The sequence below is a fragment of the Salvelinus namaycush genome, chromosome 4 (assembly GCF_016432855.1).
Source record: "Salvelinus namaycush isolate Seneca chromosome 4, SaNama_1.0, whole genome shotgun sequence".
In the NCBI taxonomy this organism is placed as follows: domain Eukaryota; kingdom Metazoa; phylum Chordata; class Actinopteri; order Salmoniformes; family Salmonidae; genus Salvelinus; species Salvelinus namaycush.
In genome coordinates, this window is record NC_052310.1 from 49351093 (window position 1) to 49378888 (window position 27796).

The 27796-nt window shown below is 41.2% G+C and overlaps 1 protein-coding gene across 1 annotated transcript; it reads right to left on the reverse strand.

Moving 5' to 3' along the window:
- Positions 1–2914: 2914 nt before the first annotated feature.
- Positions 2915–25133, reverse strand: LOC120046588 (coiled-coil domain-containing protein 6-like). The gene is made up of 9 exons (XM_038991953.1): positions 24625–25133; positions 23399–23548; positions 17489–17617; positions 16974–17077; positions 16587–16747; positions 13192–13348; positions 12833–12933; positions 7260–7381; positions 2915–4254 (listed from the first exon to the last, which is right to left on the reverse strand). Exons 1-9 carry the CDS (start codon positions 24877–24879, stop codon positions 4066–4068), a joined length of 1368 nt encoding a protein of 455 aa, XP_038847881.1. The 5' UTR covers positions 24880–25133; the 3' UTR covers positions 2915–4065.
- Positions 25134–27796: the final 2663 nt, after the last annotated feature.

Below are 27796 nucleotides of genomic sequence, written 5' to 3' on the forward strand. Positions count from 1 at the left end.
TTTTATTTGGATTTCATGTAATGGTCATACACAAAATAGTCCAAATTGGTGAAGTGAAATTAAAAAAATTACTTGTTTCAAAAAATGCTAAAACATAAACAACGGAAAAGTGGTGCATGCATATGTATTCACCCCCTTTGAAGCCCCTAAAAATATCTGGTGCAACCAATTACCTTCAGAAGTCACATTATTAGTTAAATAAAGGCCACCTGTGTGCAATCTAAGTGTCACATGATCTCAGTTTATATACACCTGTTCTGAAAGGCCCCAGAGTTTGCAACACCACTTAGCAAGGGGCACCAACAAGCAAGTGGCACCATGAAGACCAAGGAGCTCTCCAAACAGGTCAGGGACAAAGTTGTGGAGAACGGATCAGGGTTGGGTTATAAAAAAATATCAGAAACTTTGAACATCCCACGGAGCGCCATTAAATCGGTTATTAAAAAATGGAAAGAATATGGCACCACAACAAACCTGCCAAGAGAGGGCCGCCCACCAAAACTCACAGACCAGGCAAGGAGGGCATTAATCAGAGAGGCAACACAGAGACCAAACATAACACGGAAGGAGCTGCAAAGCTCCACAGTGGAGATTGGAGTACCTGTACATAGAACCACTTTAAGCTGTACACTCGACAGAGCTGGGCTTTACGGAAGAGTGGCCAGAAAAAAGCCATTGCTTAAAGAAAACAATAAGCAAACACATTTGGTGTTCGCCAAAAGGCATGTGGGAGACTCCCCAAACATATGGAAGAAGGTACTATGGTCAGATGAGACTAAAATTTAGCTTTTTGGCCATCAAGGAAAACGCTATGTCTGGCGTAAACCCAGCACCTCTCATCACACCGAGAACACCATCCCCACAGTGAAGCATGGTGGTGGCAGCATCATGCTGTGGGGATGTTTTTCATCGGCAGGGACTGGGAAACTGGTCAGAATTGAAGGAATGATGGATGGTGCTAAATACAGGGAAATTCTTGAGGGAAACCTGTTTGTCTTCGAGAGATTTGAGACTGGGACGGAGGTTCTGGGGAGGTGGGGATGTTTTTCAGCTGCAGGGACTGGCTGACTAGTCAGGATCGAGGGAAAGATTAACGGAGCCAAGTAGAGAGATCCTTGATGAAAACCTGCTCCAGAGCACACAGTACCTTAGACTGGGGCAAAGGTTCACCTTCCTACAGGACAACAACCCTAAGTACACAGTCAAGACAATGCAGGAGTGGCTTCAGGACAAGTCTCTGAATGTCCTTGAGTGGCCCAGCAAGAGCCCGGACTTTAACCCGATTGAACATCTCTGGAGAGAACTGAAAATAGCTGTGCAGAGACGCTCCCCATCCAACCTGACAAAGCTTGAGGGGATCTGCAGAGAAGAATGGGAGAAACTCCCCAAATACAGGTGTGCCAAGCTTGTAGCGTTATACCCAAGAAGACTACAGGCTGTAATCGCTGCCAAAGGGGCTTCAACCAAGTACTGAGTAAATGGTCTGAATACTTAAGTAAATGTGATGTTTTTTATTTTTAAAACATTTGCAAAAATGTCTAAAAACGTGTTTTTGCTTTGTCATTATGTGGTATTGTGTGTAGATTGATGAAGGAAAAAAGCTATTTAATCATTTTAGAATAAGGCTGTAACATAACGAAATGTGGAAAAAATACAAGGGGTCTGAATAGTTTCCGAATGTACTGTATGTGTGTTTGTTCTGGACATGATGTAGCCTACCAATGTTAGACCAAACCGGCTATGGAGAACTCCACTATGTTGCTGACATGACCCTCCAAAAGTCAAAGGGGAAGTGGTGAATGATATTTCAGCAAATGTATGCCTCATTACTTTAGTTGGAAAAGATACTAACACACATCTCCCAGCAGCTCTGGGAAGATGTCCAAGACTGACACCTTTAGGGAGGCTAAATATTTTCCCTTTCTCGCAGCATCATCTGTCCACATTCACACCAACAGAGACCTCAAGAGCAGGAACCAGCTGTTCAGTTGCATGAAACCAATCAGGGTGAGAGGGTCTGTTGTTGAAAACAGAGCCGCCCCACGGGTGAATAAACGCCAGTGTTTGCTCTGCCACCAGGTTCCGAGAGCCCCAGATTAAAGGGCACAGAGTCTCACAGCATGACTCCTTTCAGAGTCCAATCTGGATTCCTGCTTGGATTAGTTTGAGTTGCTTAGCTCTGCAACAGCATGCTGTATGATGAAAAATTACACACAGAGGTGTCTATCATATCACATCTGAAAACAGCTCTTTCAACATGGCTATCGCATACATTGTTTTAATGGTTGTTCTTTTGACTCAAATGTGAGTCAGTCTCTCCGGTCTACCCCTGACCTGAGGCCTACATTTCTGTAGGATCAAGTTCCCACCCAGTTCTTGGGGTTATTGTAATGACATTATAAACGTTTATCACAGTAATCTCCCTGATGAGTGGAGTCATGAAAAGCCGCTCTCCTGACTGGCTTGAACCAGTCCGAACCAAGTGGACTTGACGTTTGGTTATGGGTGCACAGCCAGGGGCGAGAGGTGAGCTATTAAGAGAGCTACTTAAAATGAAATATTTTTGAAGCTAGATTAACATCAGTTCAGGGTGTTAAGGGGTAACAGGAGAAAGCCGGGGAAGGCTATTTTTATGTAGCTAGTATCACATGCACAGCGGCTAAAAGAGAACAGGGGATTACTGAACAGTCTGTGAAGTGGTTCCGATATTGTGAATAACATAGTTCCTCGCCAGAGTAGGATAGCATTTGGCTGAAGCCAGAGTAAGATTTAGGTTCTCTGCCACCAAGAAAACACTGGAATGTTGGAAGTGAAGGTGTGTTTTTAGGACTCTGATCTGGAAACCATCATGGAAATCAAAGGGCAAGACATTAAGGACATTACAGACAATAACACATTCACACCTTTGAACATGTAATTTCCAGTCAATTACTTTATTAGTGCCAAAAGTTCATCTTGCGTAACTTGTGTGAAGTTCAGCTCAGGCTTATGCCAAAAACAAGTGTGACTGGAACACATGATTTTACAGAACAGTGCATGCTTCAGATAAGCCACGGTTATGTGTGTATTCAATGCTGGTATTCAAATAAAAAATAGAGCAGAATGAAGGATAAACACTGTCAGTCTTTCACTGGTTCACACATGACAACCTCCAGTAGAACTGAAAACATTACCAACAGTCAGTTGCCACATTTTGTAAAAACAAAGTACAACACACTAAAATTAGAGTCATCTTCTTAAGAGCTTTTAATCATACATAGAAATGTCATTCAACAGTACCATTCATTTAGAATGTTATATCAGTATATTTAGTGTAAAGAGCATTACATTTTTGTCTGATGAGGAATATCCATAGGGATGACAATCTTTTATAACCACACCAGAGATAGAGCTGTGGAAGAGAGAAAGAGACGCAAGAGTACATGACTACATATATTGGAACACCTCAGACTACATTTGAATACCTCAAAAGCCAACATTTATCTGTGGTTTATGTACCAGTGTCCATCCTTTTTTTTAATTTTTTTTTATTTTTACGAGCAGTGTGGCAAGCAGTGTCTTTCAGAATCAAAATGTCAACATATCTCTGCGCTAGCTCCCTCCCATCATCAATGCCCTATATCTAGGTTACTCCTAAAGCTGAGCTTTCTTTTACAATACATCTTACCGACTTAAGCGATTCTTACTGGGATGCAATTGATTAAGTTGCTTTTGAACTAGGGGGTGGGGTGTGCACATTACTGCAGTTGGAATGTGGTATTGCAGACATGGAAGGGATCCAACACATCCAGCCCACAAACACCACTACAAGACATTGTTACCATACGTGTTGGTTGTTAGCGCCACAATAATTCCAATCGTCAACAGTTCCAAGCAAAAAACAAACATGTACAAGACAAGGTGAACAGATATCAGCCTACAAATCCCAGAAGAAGCGCAGTTAACGTCAGTAAATTCCTTAGAACGCCCCATGTTGCTTCAGGTCTTCTGCCGGCTCGTAGAAACTTGCTCTGTGGGGTTTCAACTCCCTGGTTGTCGAAGTAGTGTAGCATGGCATAGCACATGTTAAGGCTGGGAGGGGGGATGCGCTGCATGCTGCGACATAGCTGCAGGAGAGGACATGGACTGGACCATCGGCTGGGCTGGCGGGGGGAGCGGGTGCAGAGGCTGCGCCCCTGAGTGCGTGTTGGGGGAGGGCGGCGGTGTCGGACGTTTGAATTTGTCTGGGCTGGTGCTTCTTCTTGGGGAGGGCCTCTGTTTTGAAGAAAAGAGGGAAGACAAGAGGGCGATAAGAAACACTCAGTCACGTCAATTCTCATTAAAAAAAAGACCCCATTCTCAAAAATCTTCTATTATAAATCGAACACCTTCAAATACCTTTCCGTAAACAGTTCCCCTTCTTACGTGAGCATTGGTGAGTCATAAACAAATACTGCTGGTGCCAAAGCGCTGGCGAATACACCCTGGCTTTGATGAGTGTCTGGGTGGCTGGCCTGATGCACCTTGTCACCACCACTTACTACTGATAAGCTCTAGGATCTCTAATGACGGCTGCCACCCAGAAACCAACACACTTCAGAGGCACATACGGACAAAAAAAGTAATGCTCATCTCTGGAGCACTCAATGTTACCATGGAAACACACACAAAAAAGAGTGCTTGTGTCACTTTTTCAAAGGGCGATCGCAAGTCACTGAAAAGAAGCAGAGTGTTCAGCTCACAAAGTCATCTCTGAGCTGAAAACTGTTTCAACCCTGAGGGTGGACCTGGTACCTGATGAAAGGAGGTTGAACTCCTGTGACTTCTCCCAGCAGCCAGTCAGACACAGGAAATCAATATTACCTAACCGGTCTCCATAACCCCAGGGAATGGCTTCACTGTACAGAGACACTAGGCTCCCACATTTCCATCCACAGTTTTTATGCAAGTAAAGTCCTACTCTATATTAAAAAAAAAAAATCACGGCAGCTGTGATGGAAACAGGAATTTCGGTACAATTTTATAAATGCCGACAGAATTTGTTCGTTCGACATGGTAGGATCTTTTTGTGACTGTAAAATGAATTATGCGAGAGATGGCGTTAAATGCCTTTATGACCAAATATTGATATAACAACCATCATATCAAAGTAAACTTGGAGTCACGCGATGATATGTTGTGTGGTCCTCCCACTATAACTCGGAAAACCATGCAGTTTATTAGGCTACAGATGAAATAAATGAACTTCACAGGGCGGTGAAAGTGCACAGTGATCTTGATGCTCCTTTCCAATAAATATTGAGGGTCGTATTCTGGTGACATGATGATCGATCATTGACTGTTGTTTGACAAATATACATTTTCTTGCTGTTATCCATAATAATCTCATCATGTAGATTAGCCTTCCCCCACTGTATATGCAAGCTGTTGGCTAGAGCGCATCAGCTAAAACCAAAGGGAGCACATTTGATATTTAACGCAACAGTTTTTGGACAAAACTATGGGTAGAGTTGAAAATGCAATGGAAACATACTCAACTTTAGATTTTTATTCTGTACATGAAAACATAAGCGAAAAAGTAAATTCTGTGTGCACTACATCATCACACACTGATTTTTATCCGCAACAAATCCATTTGGTGGAAACACCACTGGTGGGAAAATTTGCATATTTTCTTAATGCAGATTCTTGAATATTTGCATGAAAATCTGGTCGCCAATTGGATGGAAACCTAGCCGATGTTGACACGGAGCCGGAGGCGTCTGCAGAAGACAGTCACTGATGTAATTACAAAATGTTCTACTCAGTACTCAGACTCAGAACTTGGGTATATTTTAGTGTCCATTTGCAATTAATAGGCTAATCCATATTGACTTAGGCTGCTCCCAGGTCCTATTGCGCAGCAATGGAATGAATGATGGGACAGAGTGACCCGAACAGCGGTAACAGGAAAGTGAGAGGGAATGGAATTTCCTAAAGCCTGTGGTAATGAGTGGTTGAACGGGAGACACAGGTCACAGGGAGCTGTGTCAGATTGGGCTGATCCCTGCCGCCACCACAGTCATTACCACCCTGATGGCACTGGGAGAGGACCTCCTAAGTTGATAACAGGCACTGGGAGGACAATTAAACACAGGCAGGGAGGTCCCACAAGATTGTGCCAAACGGTGTGAGAACTGAAATACAAGCTTTTAAATGAAGAGCATTCTTCAATTCCACAAGCAATGAATTTAGCAGTATTGATTGTTATTATGTTTGAGCATAAGAACACAGCATTAGCCATGGTAAAATGCATAAAATTGCAGGAAATTAGCTTTAAAAAGGGCAACATTCTCTTAGCTCATGGCAGAATATGTAGAATCGCATTAAATTAACTTTAAAATGCAAACAATTCTCTGCTCCGCCATCGAGAAATTCAGCTGCGCAGACCTCACCCATTACCACGCCCATCACCTATGCCCCTTTTTGATACAGAAAAAAAACCCTGCACACCATACAAATCTGCTTGCTCAGACTGACTCCTGGACTGTTTATTGAAAAGACCTCATTTGATAGAACATTCATATAGTCCAGGGATCATCAACTACATTCAGCAGGGGACAATTTTTTTCTTGAGCGCATGGTCGGGGTTCCAGAACATAATTACAAATAATTTGTAGATTGCAAATTGACCGCAAGAATCCCAAACAGATATAATATTTGACTAAAACAATTATTTCAAACCTTGCTATATGATCACGCGACTCTCTATTATGCGTGGGAATATAACTTGGAGCTGATTTCCCGGTGTTTTTACAGTCTTATGTCCAACAACAATTTATTTATTCCTCAGAAAACTTGGGGGGGGGGGGGGGGGACTAATAAAACTACCATACGTGGAATACCATCAAGGCTAGTCATGTAAGATGACAGACACAGGAGCTTTATACTGTACCAAACAAATGAAGATGTGACCCAGATTAGATACTCATGAACACACCATAAAGATTAATGGCCCACTTACACCAGCCCTTCTCCATGGTATTGGTAGGAGATCCATTCTTCACTATTGCTACATCTCAGCAAGGATCAATATACACAACAACACTCCCATGATATCTAGATCCGGGACATTTTGTGTTAGTACCATCTGATAAAGCTGTCTGCGCCATTTAGAGAATAACTGGCATTCATCCATCTACACATCAACCCCATTATTTTTCATGGTGCAGCTTATATAGCTTAGTTTTGCTAGTTCATTGGTGCCCATTGGTGGTCTGATAGGAGTGAAGCAGACTCACCGCTACGCAGTGGGAGGATCCTCCGTGGATGTGCAGGGCTGGGGCGTTGAAGTGGGAGATGGCGGCTCTGGACAGAGTGGCCGGGGGAGTGAACCCAACTGTGTGACTACCGTATGACAGACCTGGAAGAAGACAAAACCATTTAGTTTGTAATGTATTTTATGTCTCTGAATTCCATGTACAGTTGCAGCCAAATATATTGGCACCCTTGCACTTCTGTTGAATAATTCCCTATTTCTTAAAAAATAAGGTCAAATTGAAAAAAAAAACCAATTTGTTTGGTCCCCTCACCTTGTTATTGGATTTTCAACATTGCAGAACCAATTGTATTTTTGTAAACCTAAGTTTACATTTTTTATTTAGACAAATAGCATGGACAAAATTATTGGCACCCCGGAGCTTGTACTTGGTTGAACAGCCTTTGGCCAAGATAACTGCAGACACTCAATGAGCTTGTTGCCACTTTTTAACTGGCAATTTTGCCCACTTTTCTGCAGCAAACTGCTCTAATTCTTCAATTATTAAGGGGTGCACTCCAACTTCTGTTTTCAGCTATTGCCATAGGTTATGGATGTGATTCAGATCTGGACTCTTCGCTGGTCACTCCAGAACCTCTTATTGAAATATTCCTTTTTGATGTGTGTTTGGGTTGTCTTGTTCTAAGACAGACAACCTTCAATGGAGACTCAGTTTTTGGACACTAGGTTAAACATCAGACTCAACATTGCACTCCAAAACACCTTGCTAATCTGCTGATTTAATGGATGTCTTCCACACGTTCAAGGCTCCCAGTACCAGAGGCAGCAAATCAAGGCCACAGCAATATCGAACCTCCCAGATGTTCTTTTCATTGAACGCTTAATTTGGTGATCATGAAATACAGCGCTGATCTGTATTACCAAAGAGCTCTAATTTTGTTTCATTAGTCCACAGAACATTTTCCCCAGGATTTAGGCTTGTTTAGGTGGGTTTTTGAAAAGTTCAAATCAGGCTTTTTTTGTGTCTCCTTCAGCAGTGGGGTCTTCTTAGGTTTACCAATGACCGGCCTCCCGAGTGGTGCAGTGGTCTAAGGCACACTTGCCAAGAGAACATCCCTGGTCATCTACTGCCTCTGATCTGGAGGACTCACTAAACACAAATGCTTTGTTTGTAAATTATGTCTGAGTGTTGGAGTGTGCCCCTGGCTATCCGTAAATAAATAAAAACAAGAAAATGGTGCCATCTGGTTTGCTTAATATAAGGAATTTTAAATTATTTATATATTTTTTTACTTTTGATACTTAAGTACATTTTATCAATTACATTGACTTTTGATACTTAAGTATATTTAAAACCAAATACCTTTAGACTTTTACTCAAGTAGTATTTTACTGGGTGACTTTCACTTGAGTAATTTTCTATTAACGTATCTTTATTTTTTACTGAAGTATGACAATTGGGTACTTTTTCCACCACTGCAATTGAGTGCAGGAAATGCAGAAATGATAAAAGTGCTGAAATTTGTTTTGGTTGAAGTTGAATTGAACAGTATAAAACAATCAGAATGGAGAAAGACTCATTGAAATCACTTAGAATGTATGTGTTGCCACCCTAGGATCACTCACTACTCATAAAGCAAATGTAGAACTTTTATTATTCAAAAACTAAAAATACTGTCAAATATAGTCATACCTTCCAATAAAAAATTTAAAAATACCGTGATATAATAAACTCAGCAAAAAAAATAAGCGTCCCTTTTTCAGGACCCTGTCTTTCAAGGATAATTCGTAAAAATCCAAATAACTTCACAGATCTTCATTGTAAAGGGTTTAAACACTTTTCCCATGCTTGTTCAATGAACCATAAACAATTAATGAACATGCACCTGTGGAACGGTTGTTAAGACACGAACAGCTTACAGACGTTTGGCAATTAAGGTCACCGTTATGAAAACTTAGAACACTAAAGAGGCCTTTCTACTGACTCTGAAAAACACCAAAAGAAAGATTCCCAGGGTCCCTGCTCATCTGCGTGAATGTGCCTTAGGCATGCTGCAAGGAGGCATGAGGACAGCAGATGTGGCCAGGGAAATAAATTGCAATGTCCGTACTGTGAGACGCTTAAGACAGCGCTACAGGGAGACAGGACGGACAGCTGATCGTCCTCGCAGTGGCAGACCACGTGTAACAACACCTGCACAGGATCGGTACATCCGAACATCACACCTGCGGGACAGGTACAGGATGGCAACAACAACTGCCAGAGTAACACCAGGAACGCACAATCCCTCCATTAGTGCTCAGATCATCTGCAATAGGCTGAGAGAGGCTGGACTGAGGGCTTGTAGGCCTGTTGTAAGGCAGGTCCTCACCGGCAACAACGTCGCCTATGGGCACAAACCCACTGTCGCTTGACCAGACAGGACTGGCAAAAAGTGCTCTTCACTGACGAGTTGCGGTTTTGTCTCACCAGGGGTGATGGTCGGATTCGCGTTTATCGTCGAAGGAATGAGCGTTACACCGAGGCCTGTACTCTGGAGCGGGATCGATTTGGAGGTGGAGGGTCTGTCATGGTCTGGGGCGGTGTGTCACAGCATCATCGGACTGAGCTTGTCATTGCAGGCAATCTCAACGCTGTGCGTTACAGGGAAGACATCTTCCCTCATGAGGTACCCTTCCTGTAGGCTCATTCTGACATGACCCTCCAGCATGACAATACCACCAGCCATACTGCTCGTTCTATGGGTGATTTCCTCCCAGACAGGAATGTCAGTGTTCTGCCATGACCAGCGAAGAGCCCGGATCTCAATCCCATTGAGCACGTCTGGGACCTGCTAGATCGGAGGGTTAGGGCTAGGGCCATTCCCCCCAGAAATATCCGGGAACTTGCAGGCGCCTTGGTGGAAGAGTGGGGTAACATCTCACAGCAAGAACTGACAAATCTGGTGCAGTCCACGAGGAGTAGATGCACTGCAGTACTTAATGCAGCTGGTGGCCACACCAGATACTGACTGTTACTTTTGATTTTGACCCCCCCTTGTTCAGGGACACATTATTCCATTTCTGTTAGTCTGTGGAACTTGTTCAGTTTATGTCTCAGTTGTTGAATTTTATGTTCATACAAATATTTACACATGTTAAGGTTGCTGAAAATGAACGCAGTTGACAGTGAGAGGACGTTTCTTTTTTTGCTGAGTTTATTTTGGCTATATCGCCCAGCCCTACCAATTGGATACCACGAAATTGGGGAGACATAGGGGTAAAAAAATGTTTTAAGTAAATAAATAAATAAAGGTTTACCAATGACCAAATGAAGCATTCAAAGAAAAGAAGACCCTCCCTACAATCAAACATGGAGGTTCGATAATGCTCTTAGGTTGATTTGCTGCCTCTGGTACTGGGTGCCTTGAGCGTGTGCAATACATCATGAAATCAGAAGATTATCAAGGTGTTTTGGAGTGCAATGTTCAACCCAGTGTCAGAAAACTGTCTATTGAAGGTTGTGGGTCTTCCAACAGGACAACAACCCCAAGCACACATCAAAAGCACCCTGGAATAGTTCAAGAAGAAACACTGGACTGTTCTGGAGTGTTGATTGAAATGTATTGATTGAAATGACCATGCTGTAACATGGTCAGCATGTTTCAACCAGCCATTATGGTGTTTCCCAGTCACCTAGAGATCCTTAAACTTACTTTACTCACATTCATACCAAGTACATGCCACAGAAATACAGTTGCAGGCAAATATATTGCCACCCTTGTTTCCCAGTCATCTCTACATGACTGGGAAACACCATAAAGGCTGGTTGAAACATGCTGACCATGTTACAGCATGGTCATTTCAATCAATACATTACACGGGCATTTGGGGCTTGCTGTTTCCACAACTGGCATTATACTTACACTCCTAATTGGGTGCACGCCACAGTGATCATCCAGCCAGCTACTTTGGGTCATTAGCGTCAGAAGCCTTACACAGTGTAGCTTGGTAACCTGGCCTGCTTAGCGTTTCTAGGGCCATGTCTAGCAGAGCTATCAGCCCACGCTAACACTCGCTCATTATGTCTCCAGCTGTCTGACACTGCAGACTGTCAGAGATAAACAGACAAATTACCATGATGGAGTCTTATCAAACCCCATTACCCTATTTTTGGTCATTCCAGGGAGCATCCTTACACTTACTTCTCTGGAGCAGCTTTAATGTAAAATGTTGCTCTTTGGAGAATGGGAGATACACAACTGGATATTGGCAGTGGCTTGTCTCAGAGTGTTGTAACGTAGGCCTAATTGGGTGATACAAGGTGAGAGACTAATCCTCAGGGGCGGCTGCAGTTATTGCTTGTGATCAATGTAACCTTTCAGTCAGTTAATATCATGAAGTACCACCATGTCATTACTGAAGAAAAAAAACTATTCTCTAATAACATGTTTTGAAGACTGACAGTCCTTGCATCACACTGGAACTTGAGCTCCATGGTCTTAAAGGCCCAGTGCAGTCAAATACTTGATTTCCTGTGTTTTACATATAGTTCCACACTATGAGGTTGGAATAAGTATGAAATTGATAATGCCTTTCTAGTTTAAGTTTGAAAACCCCATCTGAAATCAGCTTGTTTTGGTGGGGTGGCGTTATGGCTTTCCATGGTAACGTCACCAGGTGATAAATTAGTTAGAACAATAAGAGTTCCAAACCTCTGCCAATAACAGCTAATTTTCCGTTTTCCCCTCCACACTCAGACACTCCTAGACAGTGCTAGCAAAATTCTTGTTTGAGAAATAGCCCTCTTCTAAGAAACAATTTTTGTATCTATTTGACCATTTAATTGAACACAATAAGGTACTTAATTGTTACCCAGAAGTGATTTGATACTGACATAAAAATGGCTGCATTGGACCTTTAATTATACCCCTGAAAACATTTCCTGGACAAAACAAACAAACAAACTCCATCTGATCTGTTAACATGAACCATGGTTTTTAGGAGATGCCTTGTATACTGAGCCTGGGTGTTTCAGGAGCTCTCTATCTGCATAACAGGATGTGCTAAGAAGAAAACTCAAAAGTAACTTGCTGCAGGCAAAGGACGTCACCCAAAACAAACAAATTTCTCCCTCAATTGGTATTAACTTTAGAAGCTGTCAAACTTTATGATGTCTGACATTTTCAGAAGGAAAAATGTGGTTAGGGATTGGGGATAAGGATATAAATAGGATTGAATTGAACAAATTTAAGAATAGAGTTATTGTTTTGATATACCTGTTAACCCAATGTTCAAAACAAGTGGCAACCAAGACAGGACTTGTACCAAGGTGACCTTAAATTCACTCAATTATCAGTAAGGATATATCAAACTGGAACAGAGAGTTCCTGATACACCGATAGATAAAATATGACTTAATGAGTAACTAAATATAAATGAATACACCTATTCATATCACACTATATTATACAACAACTCTGTCAGAGTCAATGGTGCTCTTTATGGACGTGGCTCTTTCTCTTCCTTCAACCAGTGACATAATAGATATTCATAAAACAGGGTGTAATTATGAGGTGTTGGACGTGGGCCACGGTATTCCTGTACTGTACGTACCAGGTGATATGGGTCGGCTGGAGCTGGGGGAAGGAGTGTATGGGATGGGACTGGATACCGTCCGTGCTCGCAAGCCTTGAGCTGACATCTCATTGAAGTACCTGAGGGAGGAAAAGACCAGTTTAGACAATAATTTTATGTCTCCAAATATCACTCCCAATCCCTTGAGCAATGGTTTGCTGTCTGAAACAGAAAGTACTAGCATTGGAGTATCAAGTGTGACATTGAGGAAGTGAGAGTGTGGGGTTGCTTATTTTACTTTTGGCTATGCATGGCTGACCGTAGAATAGAAATTAAACTTAGGTTGGAGATGGTGAAGTTGGAACAGAGTGTTTAATGGGTTGCTGTTTCATGTCTACCTCTCGTCATCCATCTCCAGACTGGACTCGCTCTCAGATAGCTGTCTACACAGGGCCTCGCGGCGCTCCATCTCTCTCTGCAGCTTCCTCTGCAGACGGATGTTCTCCTCACGCATGTGCCGCTCCTCCTCAATGTACTGGGCCCGCTTCTCTGTGTCTGGGAGGGGACAGACAAATAAAGTTGCATTAAAAACTAAATGCATCATCATTACACAGAAATGAGTCATTTCACAACAATGTATTGTTCTGAGAGAGCAAAGACACAAGTTTTTAGACAATATTATAATTAACGTGCTTACCAAAAGTACTTTTCTATAATGCACCACTTCAATAGTTGTTTTCCTTAGCCTTTCATTGGTGTTTTTTTATGTGCTTTTTATTGCTATAGTACAGCAGCTATTGCACCTAAATCCCCTTTGTTCATCTTGTTTCAAAGTAACACTAGCCCCATAGGTGAAATAGGTCAGGTATGGTCTCTAATGACAAAAAGGGTTATGAGGTAACAAAGCCCATGATTTCATCAGCTTCTTAGTATTATTTTTGCCACAGCCCTGGTCCAAGAAGGCTTTAGAGCGATCAAAAGATTGGTCTGACGGCTCCCTCTAGTGGCTGAAGCGGCAACATAATTACAGCCATTTCTGACTGAATAGTTATGTTAAAGAATTACCTAAATTGTTTAGGAAAAACATTCCCTATTCCCTCAACCCTTGCTCTCTTTACGTGACACATGTATGCATCGCATGCACGTGACCAATAGGGCCTGACCTATAGCATATAATTATCACAAATAAATTGGTTATAGCAAACTCTGAACACATGTGACAACAAAATGGATGCAGAGGACATGAAAAATAAACTTGAAACGGGGGAATGTTTACTGGTTGCGCAGGAGGTAAAGGGGAAGTCTGATGTGTGGAATAAATTTGACTAGTGGAAAATACAAGAGATCAAGAAAAAGAAGGTATGGCGCAAGCTTTGCGTGCATATTATGTGTGCCAAATAGGTGCTGTTAGATTACAAAAAAAAATCTGTTTGGAACAATGTAAACAACACATTATAAGTGTACCAGAGAGTCTGTTGTAACATTTGTTTAGTTTTTTTTGGTAAATCCTTTATTAAAGTAAAGACTAAAAACAGTCACATTCATTCGTGAATGCAATTTTCAAAATGAAACAGTTTAGGCCTATTTATTGTTAACGCTAATTATTCAATGGTCGTTTTGTTATTTTAAAACTAAAATGCTTGATTGCATTTTACATCATGAATGACTCGTATTCTGTGTGATGACATGAACAAATGAATGATTGATTGATACAGTAGCCTACAGTATATGAGTTTTGAAGTATACACCTAAGTAAGTTACGGTATTAAGACCATAGAGGATGCGCTCTTAGGCATATAGCTGGTGGTTATACAAGGCTGCTATACTTAGCCTACTAATGATGATGACATTACTTTGTATTATGATGACAATAATAATAATTACAATAATAAGGATATCACAGAAAGATGGTTATTATTATTATCATTATAAATATAATTTGACAATTTGGAAAACTGTAAACACTAAATAAATTATAAATAATACCATGGTCTAAAAAAATAAGTGTAAAGCCTTTATTACAGCATAGCAAAGATTAAAAACAGCTGAATTTGTGAAATTGTTGCCTGATGCTCGGTGCTCACGGAATCAGTAGGCTATTGAGTGTTTAATCAGGCAACAAAAGCAGGATCTGTCTCATTTCTGTAGATACACAGTACCAGTTAAGTTTGGACACCTACTCATTCCAGGGTTTTTATTTATTTTTTGCTATTTTCTACACTGTAGAATGATAGTGAAGACAAACTATGAAATCATGTGGGAACCAAAAAAAGTGTTAAATCAAAATATATTTTCAATTTGAGATTCTTCAAAGTAGCCACCCTTTTCCTTGATGACAGCTTTGTACACTCTTGGCATTCTCTCAACCAGCTTCATAAGGTAGTCACCTTGAATGAATTTCAATTAACAGGTGTGCCTTGTTAAAAGGTAATTTGTGTAATTTCATTACTTTAAGACATGAAGGTCAGTCAACAGGTAAAATTTCAAGAACTTTGAACGTTTCTTCAAGTGCAGTCGCAAAAACCATCAATCATCCTGATGAAACTGGCTCTCATGAGGACCGCCACAAGAAAGGAAGACCCAGATTTACCTCTGCTGCAGAGGATAAGTTAATTAAAGTAAACTGCACCTCAGAAGCAGCCCAAATAAATGCTTCAGAGTTCAAGTAACAGACACATCTCAACATCAACTGTTCAGAGGAGACTGCGTGAATCCGGCATTCAAGGTCGAATTGCTGCAAAGAAACAACTACTAAAGGACATCAATAAGAAGAAGAGACTTGCTTGGGCCAAGAAACATGAGCAATGGCATTAATCTGTCCTTTGGTCTGATGAGTCCAAATTTTCGATTTTTGGTCCCAACCGCTGTGTTTTTGTGAGAGTGTGCAAAGATGTCATCAAGGCAAAGGGAGCCTACTTTGAAGAATCTAAAATATATTTTGATTTGTTTAACACTATTTTGGTTACTACATGATTCCATATGTGTTATTTCATAGTTTTGATGTCTTCACTATTATTCAACAATGTAGAAAATAGTAAAAATTAAGAAAAACCTTTGAATGAGTAGGTGTGTCCAAACTGTTAACTGGTACTGTATATGGATGATTTATAAAGCCAGGCACATTTAACAGTTAGGCGATTGATTGATTATAGACCTAATTAAGTTGGGGTTTCGTCTCTCCTCACTTTTCTTAGACAATCAAGGCAAGGGCTGTTTTCTCGTCTCCTAACTATGCTGCTGCCGCATTGTTCTCAACACCAATATGCTGGTTCATTTTGTTATTATGCACACAGCAACATGGTCTAGGAAAAGGCGCCAATTCAACAGCGTTTCAGGATCGCAGACAGCGACCACTATCCAATGCGGGAGAAAGCGCATTTTTATAAAATAATATTATTTTTATTTGTGTTGCACCATTGTTCTTACATAATATAGCCACCACATACAATTTCTGCAGCACATTTCTTAGACTGATGGACTCTGCCATCCCTACGGCCCGAGTGTGTCCACATCTGTTTGAGTGGTAGTAGAACTAATCGTTCCCAAATTGAATTAAATGAAAGTGTATGGACCTTTCAAACACATGATAGACATGTATCTGTAAAAAGAGGAGTACTCTACGGTGACCTACCACTGGTGTTCTAAGATCACGTGTAACAATCAGTGAACAAATTGAAAATAACTGGCTGTAGATCTTCTTGAGCACCAAAGCTTTTACGAATTTTTATGGGGTATATGAAACTAGGTCACGTCATGATGAGTTCACCGTTGACCATCGGCCTTTGACACTCACGCTGCAGCTCGGTGGTACGGAGGCTCTTCTTCAGTCTCTCCACTTCGTCCTTCAGGAAGCGGATATGCCGCATCATGTTCTCCGGAGAGTCGATCTCCATGGAAACATCCCTGGGAGAGGGAGGAGCAGACACAGGCTGGTCCAACTTCTCCTGGAGGATTCTGTCAAAGTTAACAGATCCGCCAGTAAGGGAAGATGGAGAGAACCATTCGATATATTATTACTACTTTCCTCATAAAAGATCATCACTGAAGAGCATACAACAGTAATATGAAGCTTCATTTTGTTTACTTTCAACCATTCACTGAATCCAGCACCGAGGTTTCGCTAGATGTGCACATACTACTCTACTCCTAAAGAATATACGGTTACATAATAAAATCGTACCTTTTCTCTGCCTCCAATTTGTCCATGCGCTTCCACAGTCTATTGACAAGAGCCTCTTGTTCTTGCTCTAATGTGTTTTCGAGGTCAATCTTCTCGCGCCTTAGCTGGAAAGAAAGGGAAGACAGAAAAGAGATATTCAGTTTCAGAACATCTTGCACAAAGAAATGCACACCCACACACAAAAAACATATATACATCCCCAGCACGGTAATGGCACTTTCTCTTAAGTGGCAGTGCTGACGTGATGTTTAAAGTATGTCCTCATAGAATAGACTCAGCTGCACCAAGACGATGTCATTGCGCATGGCGTCATTCACAGGAGGCTGGTGAGGGGAGGACGGCTCACACAAATGGCTGGAATGGGGTGACTGGAATGGTATCAAAACCATGGAAACTATTGTGTTTTGATGCATTTAAAACCCTTCCATTCATTCATTTCCAAACAACACTATGAGCACGTACTCCCCAATTAAGGTCCACCAGCTGCCTGTGGTGTCATTATAATGTCACTGTACCTGCTCCAAGGTGAGCTGCTTTGATATTGTGTCGTTCTCCATTTTCTTGATCTTCTTCATCAGTTTGTTGACCTGGAACTCCTGCTCCTGCTCCAAGTGCTGTTCCAACTCAGCCTTCTCATGTTGTAACTGTGGGAGGAAAAGGGGAGGAGAAATCAATGCAAGTAATTCCAACCACTGAAAAGATTGGCATTAGAGCACTGTGGCTACATGTTGATTGGTCCGTGTTATAGAGATGGTAAAGGGTTGGTACTGCTTGTCTCTGATTGTGATCTGGTGAAGAATGTCTTGTGAAATGGCGACGGTGCAGCTAGATATTGCCCAAAGCAGCCAAAGTAACCACCTTTGGCAGTATACCAATAAAAAGGGTGCGGCTCATAGCTTGTTAAAAATAAGACGATTGTGTGATGGATTATGTAGATGGTTTTTTATTAGGGCCAATTCGCTAATAACTAACGAATACTGACCAATCATCAGGTCAAAATAAAACAAACAAATGAATAAAACAGGGGGCTGGGCTATTTTAGTTGAGTGCTAGACGCCATTTAACAGCCTAACCTTAGCCTATTACTACAGTACAGTGGACCCTAACTTCAGAAGAACAGTCAGTTAGTGTACACCCTGCAGAGACTGGCCTATTTCATCGAGCCACAGACTTTAATTATAATTTGGTGGGTGTTTAGATTTGTTGTATTTCACATATGTATAAGTGTGTATTAATTTGCATGTGTGAATTGGAAATGTGTTTGTTTTTTTGCATATCCCAACTCCCCCTAAGACACCGTCACGGCCAGGGTCTGTCAATATCAATGGCGACCCTGGAGCAATCAGGGTTAAGTGCCTTGCTCAAGGGCACATCGACAGATTTATTTTCACCTTGTCAGCTCGCGGATTCGAACTAACAACCTTTCTGTTACTGACCCTACAGTCTAACCACTAAGCTACCTAGGCCACAACATAGAAACACCACAACAGAAAGGACTGGAGTGTGCAGCCAGTATTCCCAAAGATGATCAACAGCTTCAGGCAACATCGAATGTCAACAACTTTTCTCTTAACTTCTTTGGGACAGGGGGGCAGTATTGAGTAGCTTGGATAAAAAGGTGCCCAGAGTAAACTGCCTACTTCTCAGTCCTAAAAGCTAGAATATGCATATAATTAGTAGCTTTGGATAGAAAACACTCTGAAGTTTCTAAAACTGTTTGAATGATGTCTGTGAGTATAACAGAACTCATATGGCAGGCAAAAACCTGAGAAAAAATCCAACCAGGAAGTGGGAAATCTGAGGTTTGTAGTTTTTCAAGTCTTTGCCTATCCAAGATACAGTGGAAATGGGGTCATATTGCACTTCCTAAGGCTTCCACTAGATGTCAACAGTCTTTAGAACCTTGTTTGATGCTTCTACTAGAGGGGGTTGAGTCAGAGGTTTGGCAGAGTGCGACGAGCTGGTCATGCGCATTCACATGAGAGGTAGCTTGCGTTCCATTGCATTTCTGAAGACAAAGGAATTCTCCGGTTGGAACATTATTGAAGATTTATGATAAAAACATCCTAAAGATTGATTCTATACTTAGTTTGACATGTTTCTACGAACTGTAACATGACATTTCGTCTGAACTTTCCCCTGGACCTGCCAGCGCGTCGTCAGTTAGGATTGTGTACTAAACACGCGAACAAAAGGAGGTATTTGGACATAAATTAACTTTATCGAACAAATCAAACATTTTTTGTGGAACTGGGAATCCTGGGAGTGCATTCTAATGAAGATCATCAAGGGTAAGTGACTATTTATAATGCTATTTCTGACTTTGTTGACTCCACAACATGGCGGATATCTTTTTGGCTTGTTTGGGCTCTGAGCGCTGTACTCAGATTATTGCATGGTGTGCTTTTTCGGTAAAGCTTTTTTGAAATCTGACACAGCGGTTGCATTAAGGATAAGTTTATCTAAAGTTCCATGCATAACACATGTATTTTCATCAACATTTATGATGAGTATTTAATTTTGTAAATTGAGGTGGCTCTCTGCAAAATCACCGGATGTTCTGGAAGCAAAACATTACTGAACGTAACTCGCCAATGTCAACTGAGATTTTTGGATATAAATATGAACTTTATCGAACAAAACATACATGTATTGTGTAACATGAAGTCCTATGAGTGTCATCTGATGAAGATCATCAAAGGTTAGTGATTCATTTTATCTCCATTTCTGCTTTTTGTGACTCCTCTCTTTGGCTGGAAAAATGGCTGTGTTTTTCTGTGGCTATGTACTGACCTAACATAATCGTTTGGTGTGCTTTCGTCGTAAAGCCTTTTTGAAATCTGACACGTTGGCTGGATTCACAACAGGTGTAGCTTTAATTTGGTGTATTGCATGTGTGATTTCATGAAAGTAACATTTTTATAGTAATTTATTTGAATTTGGCACTCTGCATTTTCACTGGATGTTGGCCATGCGGGACGCTAGCGTTCCACATACCCCAGAGAGGTTAAATTGGCCTGAAAACCCACTGGATGCCATGCATACCATCTTACTTACTAACAACAAGAGCTAAGAGTTTTGTTTGAAGATAAATGTGACTTATGAAGCCTCATAACAGTTTAGAAAGGGGCAGCATCATAAGCTGCATTTACACAGGCAGCCCAATTCTGATCTTTTGCCCAATTACTGGCAAAAGAGCTGATCTGATTGGTCAAAAGACCAATTAGTGAAAATAAAAATGAGAATTGGGCTGCCTGTTTAAACAACCACAGAGGCCTGTATTTGAAGGTTGATACAGGACTTCTAGGGCAGTGGCTCTCAAACCTCTCAATGGGGACGCCCAGACGTTTCACAATTTTGTTGTAGCCCTGAACTAGCTCACCTGATTCACCTAGTCATGGGCTTGATAATTAGTTGGCAAGTTGAATCAGGTGTGCTAGCTCTGGAATAGTTCAAATAAACAGAATGTGTCCCGGAGGAGAGATTTGAGAACCACTGATGTAGGGGTTATGCTAGGGGGTGGGCAAACTGCGGCCCGCATCCAGCCCGCCAAGCCGATTAAATGTGGCCCGCACGGGACTTCAAAAATCCACTCTGGGTGACACTTGAAAGTGTAAAACAAGATACAAAGTACAGTACCAGTCAAAAGTTGACACACCCACTTATTCCAGAGTGTTTCTTTATTTTTACTATTATCTACATTGTAGAATAATAGTGAAGACATCAAAAAACTGAAATAACACATATGGAATCATGAGTTAAACAAATAGTGTTAAACAAATCAAAATATATTTTATATTTGAGATTCTTCAAAGTAGCAACCATTTGCCTTGATGACAGCTTTGCACAATTGGCATTCTCTCAACCTGCTTCATGAGGTAGTCAACTGGAATGCATTTCAATTAACAGGTGTGCTTTATTAAAAGTTAATTTATGGAATTTCTTTCCTTAATGTGTTTGAGCCAATCAGTTGTGTTGTGACAAGGTAGGGTGATATACACAAGATAGCCCTAAAAGAACAGCTCAAATAAGCAAAGAGAAATGACAGTCCATCATTACTTTAAGACATGAAGTTCAGTCAATACAGAACATTTCAAGAACTTTGAAAGTTTCTTCAAGTGCAGTCGCTAAAACCGTCATGTGCTATGATGAAACTGGCTCTCATGAGGACCGCCACAGGAAAGGAAGACCCATAGTTACCTCTGCTGCAGAGGATCAGTTCATTAGTTAACCACACCTCAGATTGCTGCCCAAATAAAAAGTAACAGACACATCTCAACATCAACTGTTCAGAGGAGATTGCGTGAATCAGGCATTCATGGTTGAATTGCTGCAAAGAAACCACCACTAAAAGGACACAAATAAGAAGAGACTTGCTTGGGCGAAGAAACACGAGCAATGGACATTAGACTGGTGGAAATATGTCCTTGGGTCTGATGAGTCTAAATTTGAGATTTTTGGTTCCAACGGCCGTGTCTTTGTGAGACACAGAGTAGGTGAATAGATGATCTCCGCACGTGCGGTTCCAACCGTGAAGCATGGAGGAGGAGGTGTTATGGTGTGGGGGTGCTTTGCTGGTGACATTGTCTGTGATTTATTTAGAATTCAAGGCACACTTAACCGGCATGGCTACCACAGCGAAACACACTCCTGTCTGGTTTGCGCTTAGTGGGACTATCATTTGTTTTTCAACAGGACAATGACCCAACACACCTCCAGGCTGTGTAAGGGCTATTTGACCAAGAAGGAGAGTGATGGATTGCTGCATCAGATGACCTGGCCTCCACAATCACCCGACCTCAACCCAATTGAGATGGTTTCGGATGAGCTGGACCGCAGAGTGAAGGAAAAGCAGCCAACAAGTGCTCAGCATGTGGGAAATCCTTTAAGCATTCCTCATGAAGCTGGTTGAGAGAATGCCAAGAGTGTGCAAAGCTGTCATCAAGGCAAAGGGTGGCTACTTTGAAGAATCTCAAATATATTTTGAATTGTTTAACACTTTTTGGTTACTACATGATTCCATATGTGCTATTTCATAGTTGATGTCTGCACTACTCTTTTTTATGTAACCCGGTAAGTTGACTGAGAACACATTCTCATTTACAGCAACGACCTGGGGAATAGTTACAGGGGAGAAGAGGGGGGATGAATGAGCCAATTGTAAACTGGGGAGGATTAGGTGACCATGATGGTATGAGGGCCAGATTGGGAACTTTGCCAGGACACCAGGGTTAACACCCCTACTCTTACGATAAGTACCATGAGCTCTTTAGTGACCACAGAGTCAGGACACCCGTTTAACTTCCCATCCGAAAGACGGCACCCTACACAGGGCAATGTCCCATATCACTGTCCTGGGGAATTGGGACATATTTTTTTTAGACCAGTGGAAAGGGTGCCTCCTACTGTCCCTCCAACACAACTTACAGCAGCATCTGGTCTCCCATCCAGGGACCAACCCTGCTTAGCTTCAGAAACAAGCCAGTAGTGGGATGCAGAGTGGTATGCTGCTAGCCAATTATGCTACACAATGTAGAAAAACCCTTGAATGAGTAGGTGTGTTCACACTTTTGACTGGTACTGTATGTAGAGATTATAATGGACCTATCTATTTTCAAATAACTGCCCTTTCTCTGGCCCGTAAATAGACTGACTAACAAATCGGTCAAAGAAAAATCTGTGCGGCCCTCCGTTGAATTTCGAAATCCCTGTGGCCCTCATCCCAAAATGATTGCCCACCCCTGGTATAGAGGCAGCCCTGTCCTTATAGTAGTAGTAGCCTATACCACTGAAAATACTAATACTATGAACCACTATTTACTGTTGAAGCCTGGGGTGTGGTAGAACAGGGTTGCTAGTTCAAATCCACATTAGCATTGTTGTTCTAGCCTGGTGCAGGCCACTGACATGAAATTCATGGGGAAAAGTTTGTTAGATAAGTCCATGTTTTATGACGACACTTGGTGAGGGGAACATGTGCTAAGGAGTGTCCGTCGACACTAAAGTATAGGAACAGAAGTGGGTCTGTTTTATGTTATGAAACAGGCCAGATAACAAGAGCCTCTAGACTGTCTGACCTTTAACCTGGGTTTGTTAAAACGCACGAGTGGTCCAGTGAGATTCATGCTTCTTCTTTGTACATCAAACCATTAGTCAGTACTACAAGGGTCAATAGCTCATATTAGCAATGGAGCCGAGGCAAAATATGGGTCAGTTGCAAAAGAGACCAAATAGCCTAAACCAGGAATAGGAGTAGTCAGTCGAGTCATTTAGAGTAGTGATGAGGTCGGTTAATAAAATAACTTGAGTCAAGAACCAATGCTGTTGGTTCTTGACTCAAACACACAACCTTAGGTTGACATTGCGACAAATACTTGGCATAAGTTAAATGCCCCAGAGTCAGTTATTTTCCAGATGTCACTCACTTGCATGAGTTTTCTTGACAGTTCATTGGTGAGAAATTCCTCCTCTTTCTCATAGTTAACGGCGAGGGTCTCCTTCTCTTTCTGCAGGGCCTGGATCTTCTTGAACAGGGTGTTGCTGATGAACTCCTCCTCCTGCTCAGCCCTGGCTTGCTGCAGTCACAGAAGACAAAATGTACCAAAAATATCAGTGCGGCATTCACAACAAAATGGCTCACTGAATACCTGAATACATGTCATAAATGTGTTATGGGATGCTTAACATTTTTTTGCACTGGGTAACAATGGCAACATATGAAGTGATTTGTTTTTGCCAATCGAATGTCAGCTTCTACCACACAGCTCAGCTCACAGCTATCTTCGCTAAAAAATGGGATTCTTATTCATAAAGCTGATGGCTTTCTAATTGGCGCAGTAGTATCTTAACAAAAACAAGGAATAGCACTGTGGAGATTTGCTGCATTAAAGGTCTGTCAGCTAGAGAGGAAGCAGTTAGTCCACCCCCCATATCAATGACTCAAGAAGTAGCCTATTGCACTAACTGAATGAGTGACTGACGTTGAGGAACTACCTATAAAAAATGTTGTACTGTCAACTGTCATGGCGAGGAAAACAGAGACAGAAAAAGGGGTGGTGGAGGCACAAAACAGGGGAACGAGGAGAAAGGAAATCAAATCCATGTCAGTCTACTGATGCTTAAACAGGCATACTAGGTGTTGTTGAACTAGCTAGGTTATGATTTATTATAAATTCAACGTTTGTGTCAAGGGGTATATGTAACGTTAAGCACAAAAATAACGTTGACGACCCAAAGCCTCGTAATAGCGGACTAGTTGGCTAGTTTAGATGACACAGCTAACATTCTAACGTAAGTTAGATACAAACGTCAACTTCTTGGTCAACATTTGTCAAATGGATTGGTGTTTGCAAATTAACAACAGGACATTGGCTAGCAAGCTAATAAACTACATTAGTTATCACCTAAACAAAACGGGTTACCAAGCTAACCAACTAGCTATGCTAGCTCACTAAACTAGTTAAGTTATCTAGCTAGCCTCTTAACAAGCATAACAACGTTGCCTTTATTTCGCTACTAGGTAGGTAGCTAGCTAACGTTAGTTGGCTAACCTAGTTGCAATTTCGTATGTTTAACGTGCGTGTATAACGTTAGGTGATTTTTTTTAAATGTAGCTAGCTAGGCTAACCAACAAAAACCACCAGTTACTCACAATGGTGACGCTAGCTTTACGCAGGTCCCGATTCTCCCCCTGTAGTGCTTTGCACTTGAGTTTGAACGTCTCCAGCTCAATTTTAAGAACTTTGTTCTCCTGTTGTAGTGAAGCTAATCGGTTAGTTAACTCCTCTAATCGAAACTGTGAAATGACTACCCCCGGCTTGGTCAAATTTGAGGCGGATGATGACATAGGTGTAGCCGAGCTACTCCCTGCTCCGTCCGTGTCGCTCTCGCTTGCACTGTCCGCCATGGCTATGTGTGCGACAGACAGTACGGTGGAGGAGACGAGACTGCAGCTGCAGTGTTTGTGGGGCAGCAGCAGGGTCTTCACTAGTTTCCACAGTCACAAAATCATCATTATGGCTAAAGCCCGCCTATTTCTACAATGTATATTCTTAAAGTCTTATTTTAAACGTAAACTTAACCATAACCACACTGTTAACCTTATGCCTTAACCTAACCTCAAATTAAGACCAAAAAGCAAGATGTTGTTTTCATGTTTGACTTTGTGGCTGTGGTTTCTAGTGACAACCCGGCAGCAGCCTATGAAAATTCGGTGTGACGTGACCTTGCTCTGTTTCAACCGCAAGCGTGTTAAAATAGCGCCACCCTATGGAGATAGCTCTGTCAAGTGGTGTCCTATATTGTGCCAATGTTCATCGATCCCATATGAAACAGAAAAGAACGTATAGAAAGTAAAAGAGTAGTATATTGCAATTAAGTGGACAATATTACTGAGGAAGTTTTGGGCTCCTGAGTGGTGCAGCGGTCTAAGGCACTGCATCTCTGTGCTAGCGGCGTCACTACAGGTTCGATTCCAGGCTGTATCACAACCGGTTGTGATTGGGAGTCCCATAGGGCAGTGCACAATTGGCCCAGCGTCATTAGGGTTTGGCCGGGGTAGGCCGTCATTGTAGATAAGAATTTGTTCTTAAAACTTCTTGTGAATAGGGGGTGCTGTTTTCACTTTGGGAAAAAATCGTGCCCAAATGAAACGGCCTCGTACTCTATTCTAGATCTTACAATATGCATATTATTATTAATATTGGATGGAAAACACTCTCAAGTTTCTAAAACTGTTTGAATTATATCTGTGAGTAAAACAGAACTCACTTGGCAGCAAACTTCCAGACAGGAAGTGAAAAATCTGAAAATGATGCTCTGTTCCAGGGCCTGCCTATTCAATTGCCTAATATTTATGGATATGCATGCACTGCATACGCCTTCCACTAGATGTCAACAGGCAGTGGAAGGTGGAATGGGGTGTCTAGCTTGATCTGAGGTCGAACAAGAGCTCTTGGAGTGGCAGGTCTGGAAATTTCTTTGTCTTCTCTGGCGCGCGAAGTACATCGACATTGGCTTCTGAAAAGCGTTCGGTATACACGGCGGATATCTCCGGCTCTGATTTTATTTGATACATGTGATAAAAACATCATAAAGTAGTTTTTTTCAACCGAGTTGTATCAGTTTATTCAACGTTTATTGCGACTTTTGGAATTTTCCTTTCTTTGCGTCAAGGCAAGATGGGCATGTTCGCGCCACATGGCTAGCTAAGGTTGCTAATTCGACAGGAGAAAAGGACATTCTAAAACCAAACAACGATTATTCTGGACCTAGGACTCCTTGTACAAGATTCTGATGGAAGCTCAGCAAAAGTAAGATCAATTTATGATGTTATTTCGTATTTCTGTGTAAAATGTTGAGTCCTATTCTCCGCCGTTTTGGCGGGCGCTGTCTCGCTATAACGCAAGCTGTTTGTTACGGTAAAGTTATTTTTTAAAATCTAACACGGCGGTTGCATTAAGAACCAGTGTATCTTTCATTTGCTGTCCAACATGTATTTTTTAGTAAAGTTTATGATGAGTTCTTTGGTCAGATTAGGTGAGTGTCCAAACTAGCTCCGGACATTCTGGTGAATCGATGCTACATATTCACAATGTATAACCACGGTTTGCAGCTCTAAATATGCACATTTTCGAACAAAACATAAGTGTATTGTATAACCTGATGTTATAAGACTGTCATCTGATGAAGTTGGTCAAGGTTAGTGATTAATTTTATATCTTTTGCTGGTTTTTGCGATCGCTACCTTTTGCTGCTAATAAATGCATTTGTGTGTTTGGCTATTGTGGTAAGCTAATATAATGCTATATTGTGTTTTCGCTGTAAAACACTTAAAAAATCAGAAATATTGCCTGGATTCACAAGATGTTTATCTTTCATTTGCTGTACACCATGTATTTTTCATAAATGTTTTATGATGAGTATTTAGGTATTTCACGTTGCTCTCTGTAATTATTCTGGCTGCTTTGGTGATATTTTTGATGGTAGCTGCAATGTAAAACTATGATTTATACCTCAAATATGCACATTTTCGAACAAAACATAAATTTATTGTATAACATGTTATAAGACTGTCATCTGATGAAGTTGTTTCTTGGTTAGTGACTAATTATATCTCTATTTGGTCGGTTTTGTGATAGCTACCTATGCGGTAGAGAAATTGTGAAAATATGCGGTTGAGTCTTTTGCTATTGTGGTTAGCTAATAGAAATACATATTGTGTTTTCGCTGTAAAACATTTAAAAAATCGGAAATGATGGCTGGATTCACAAGATGTTTATCTTTCATTTGCTGTATTGGACTTGTGATTTCATGAAAATTATATTATATGATATCCCTGTCGCGTTAGGCTAGGCTATGCTGGTCAGCTTTTTTGATGAGGAGGATCCCGGATCCGGGAGGGAGACTCGTTAGAGGTTTTAACTGACTTGCCTAGTTAAATAAAAGGAAGCCAAAAGCAAAGCTGTTCATCTTTTGCTTTATCCAACAGTAGTCTAATGAAAAGTTGCAGTGCATGAACAATATAATTTTCTGCACTGTGGGTTTGATTGAATATGACCCCTTATATCTCCTTACCAGTCATGTACAGTACCAGTCAAAAGTTTGGACACACCTACTCATTCAAGGGTATTTATTTTAAATGTTCTACATTGTAGAATAATAGTGAAGACATCAACACTATGAAATAACACATATGGAATCATGTAGTAAACAAAAAAGTGTTAAACAAATCAAAATATATTTTATATTTGAGATTCTTCAAAGTAGCCACCCTTTGCCTTGATGACAGCTTTGCACAGTCTTGGCATTATTCAGAAATCCAA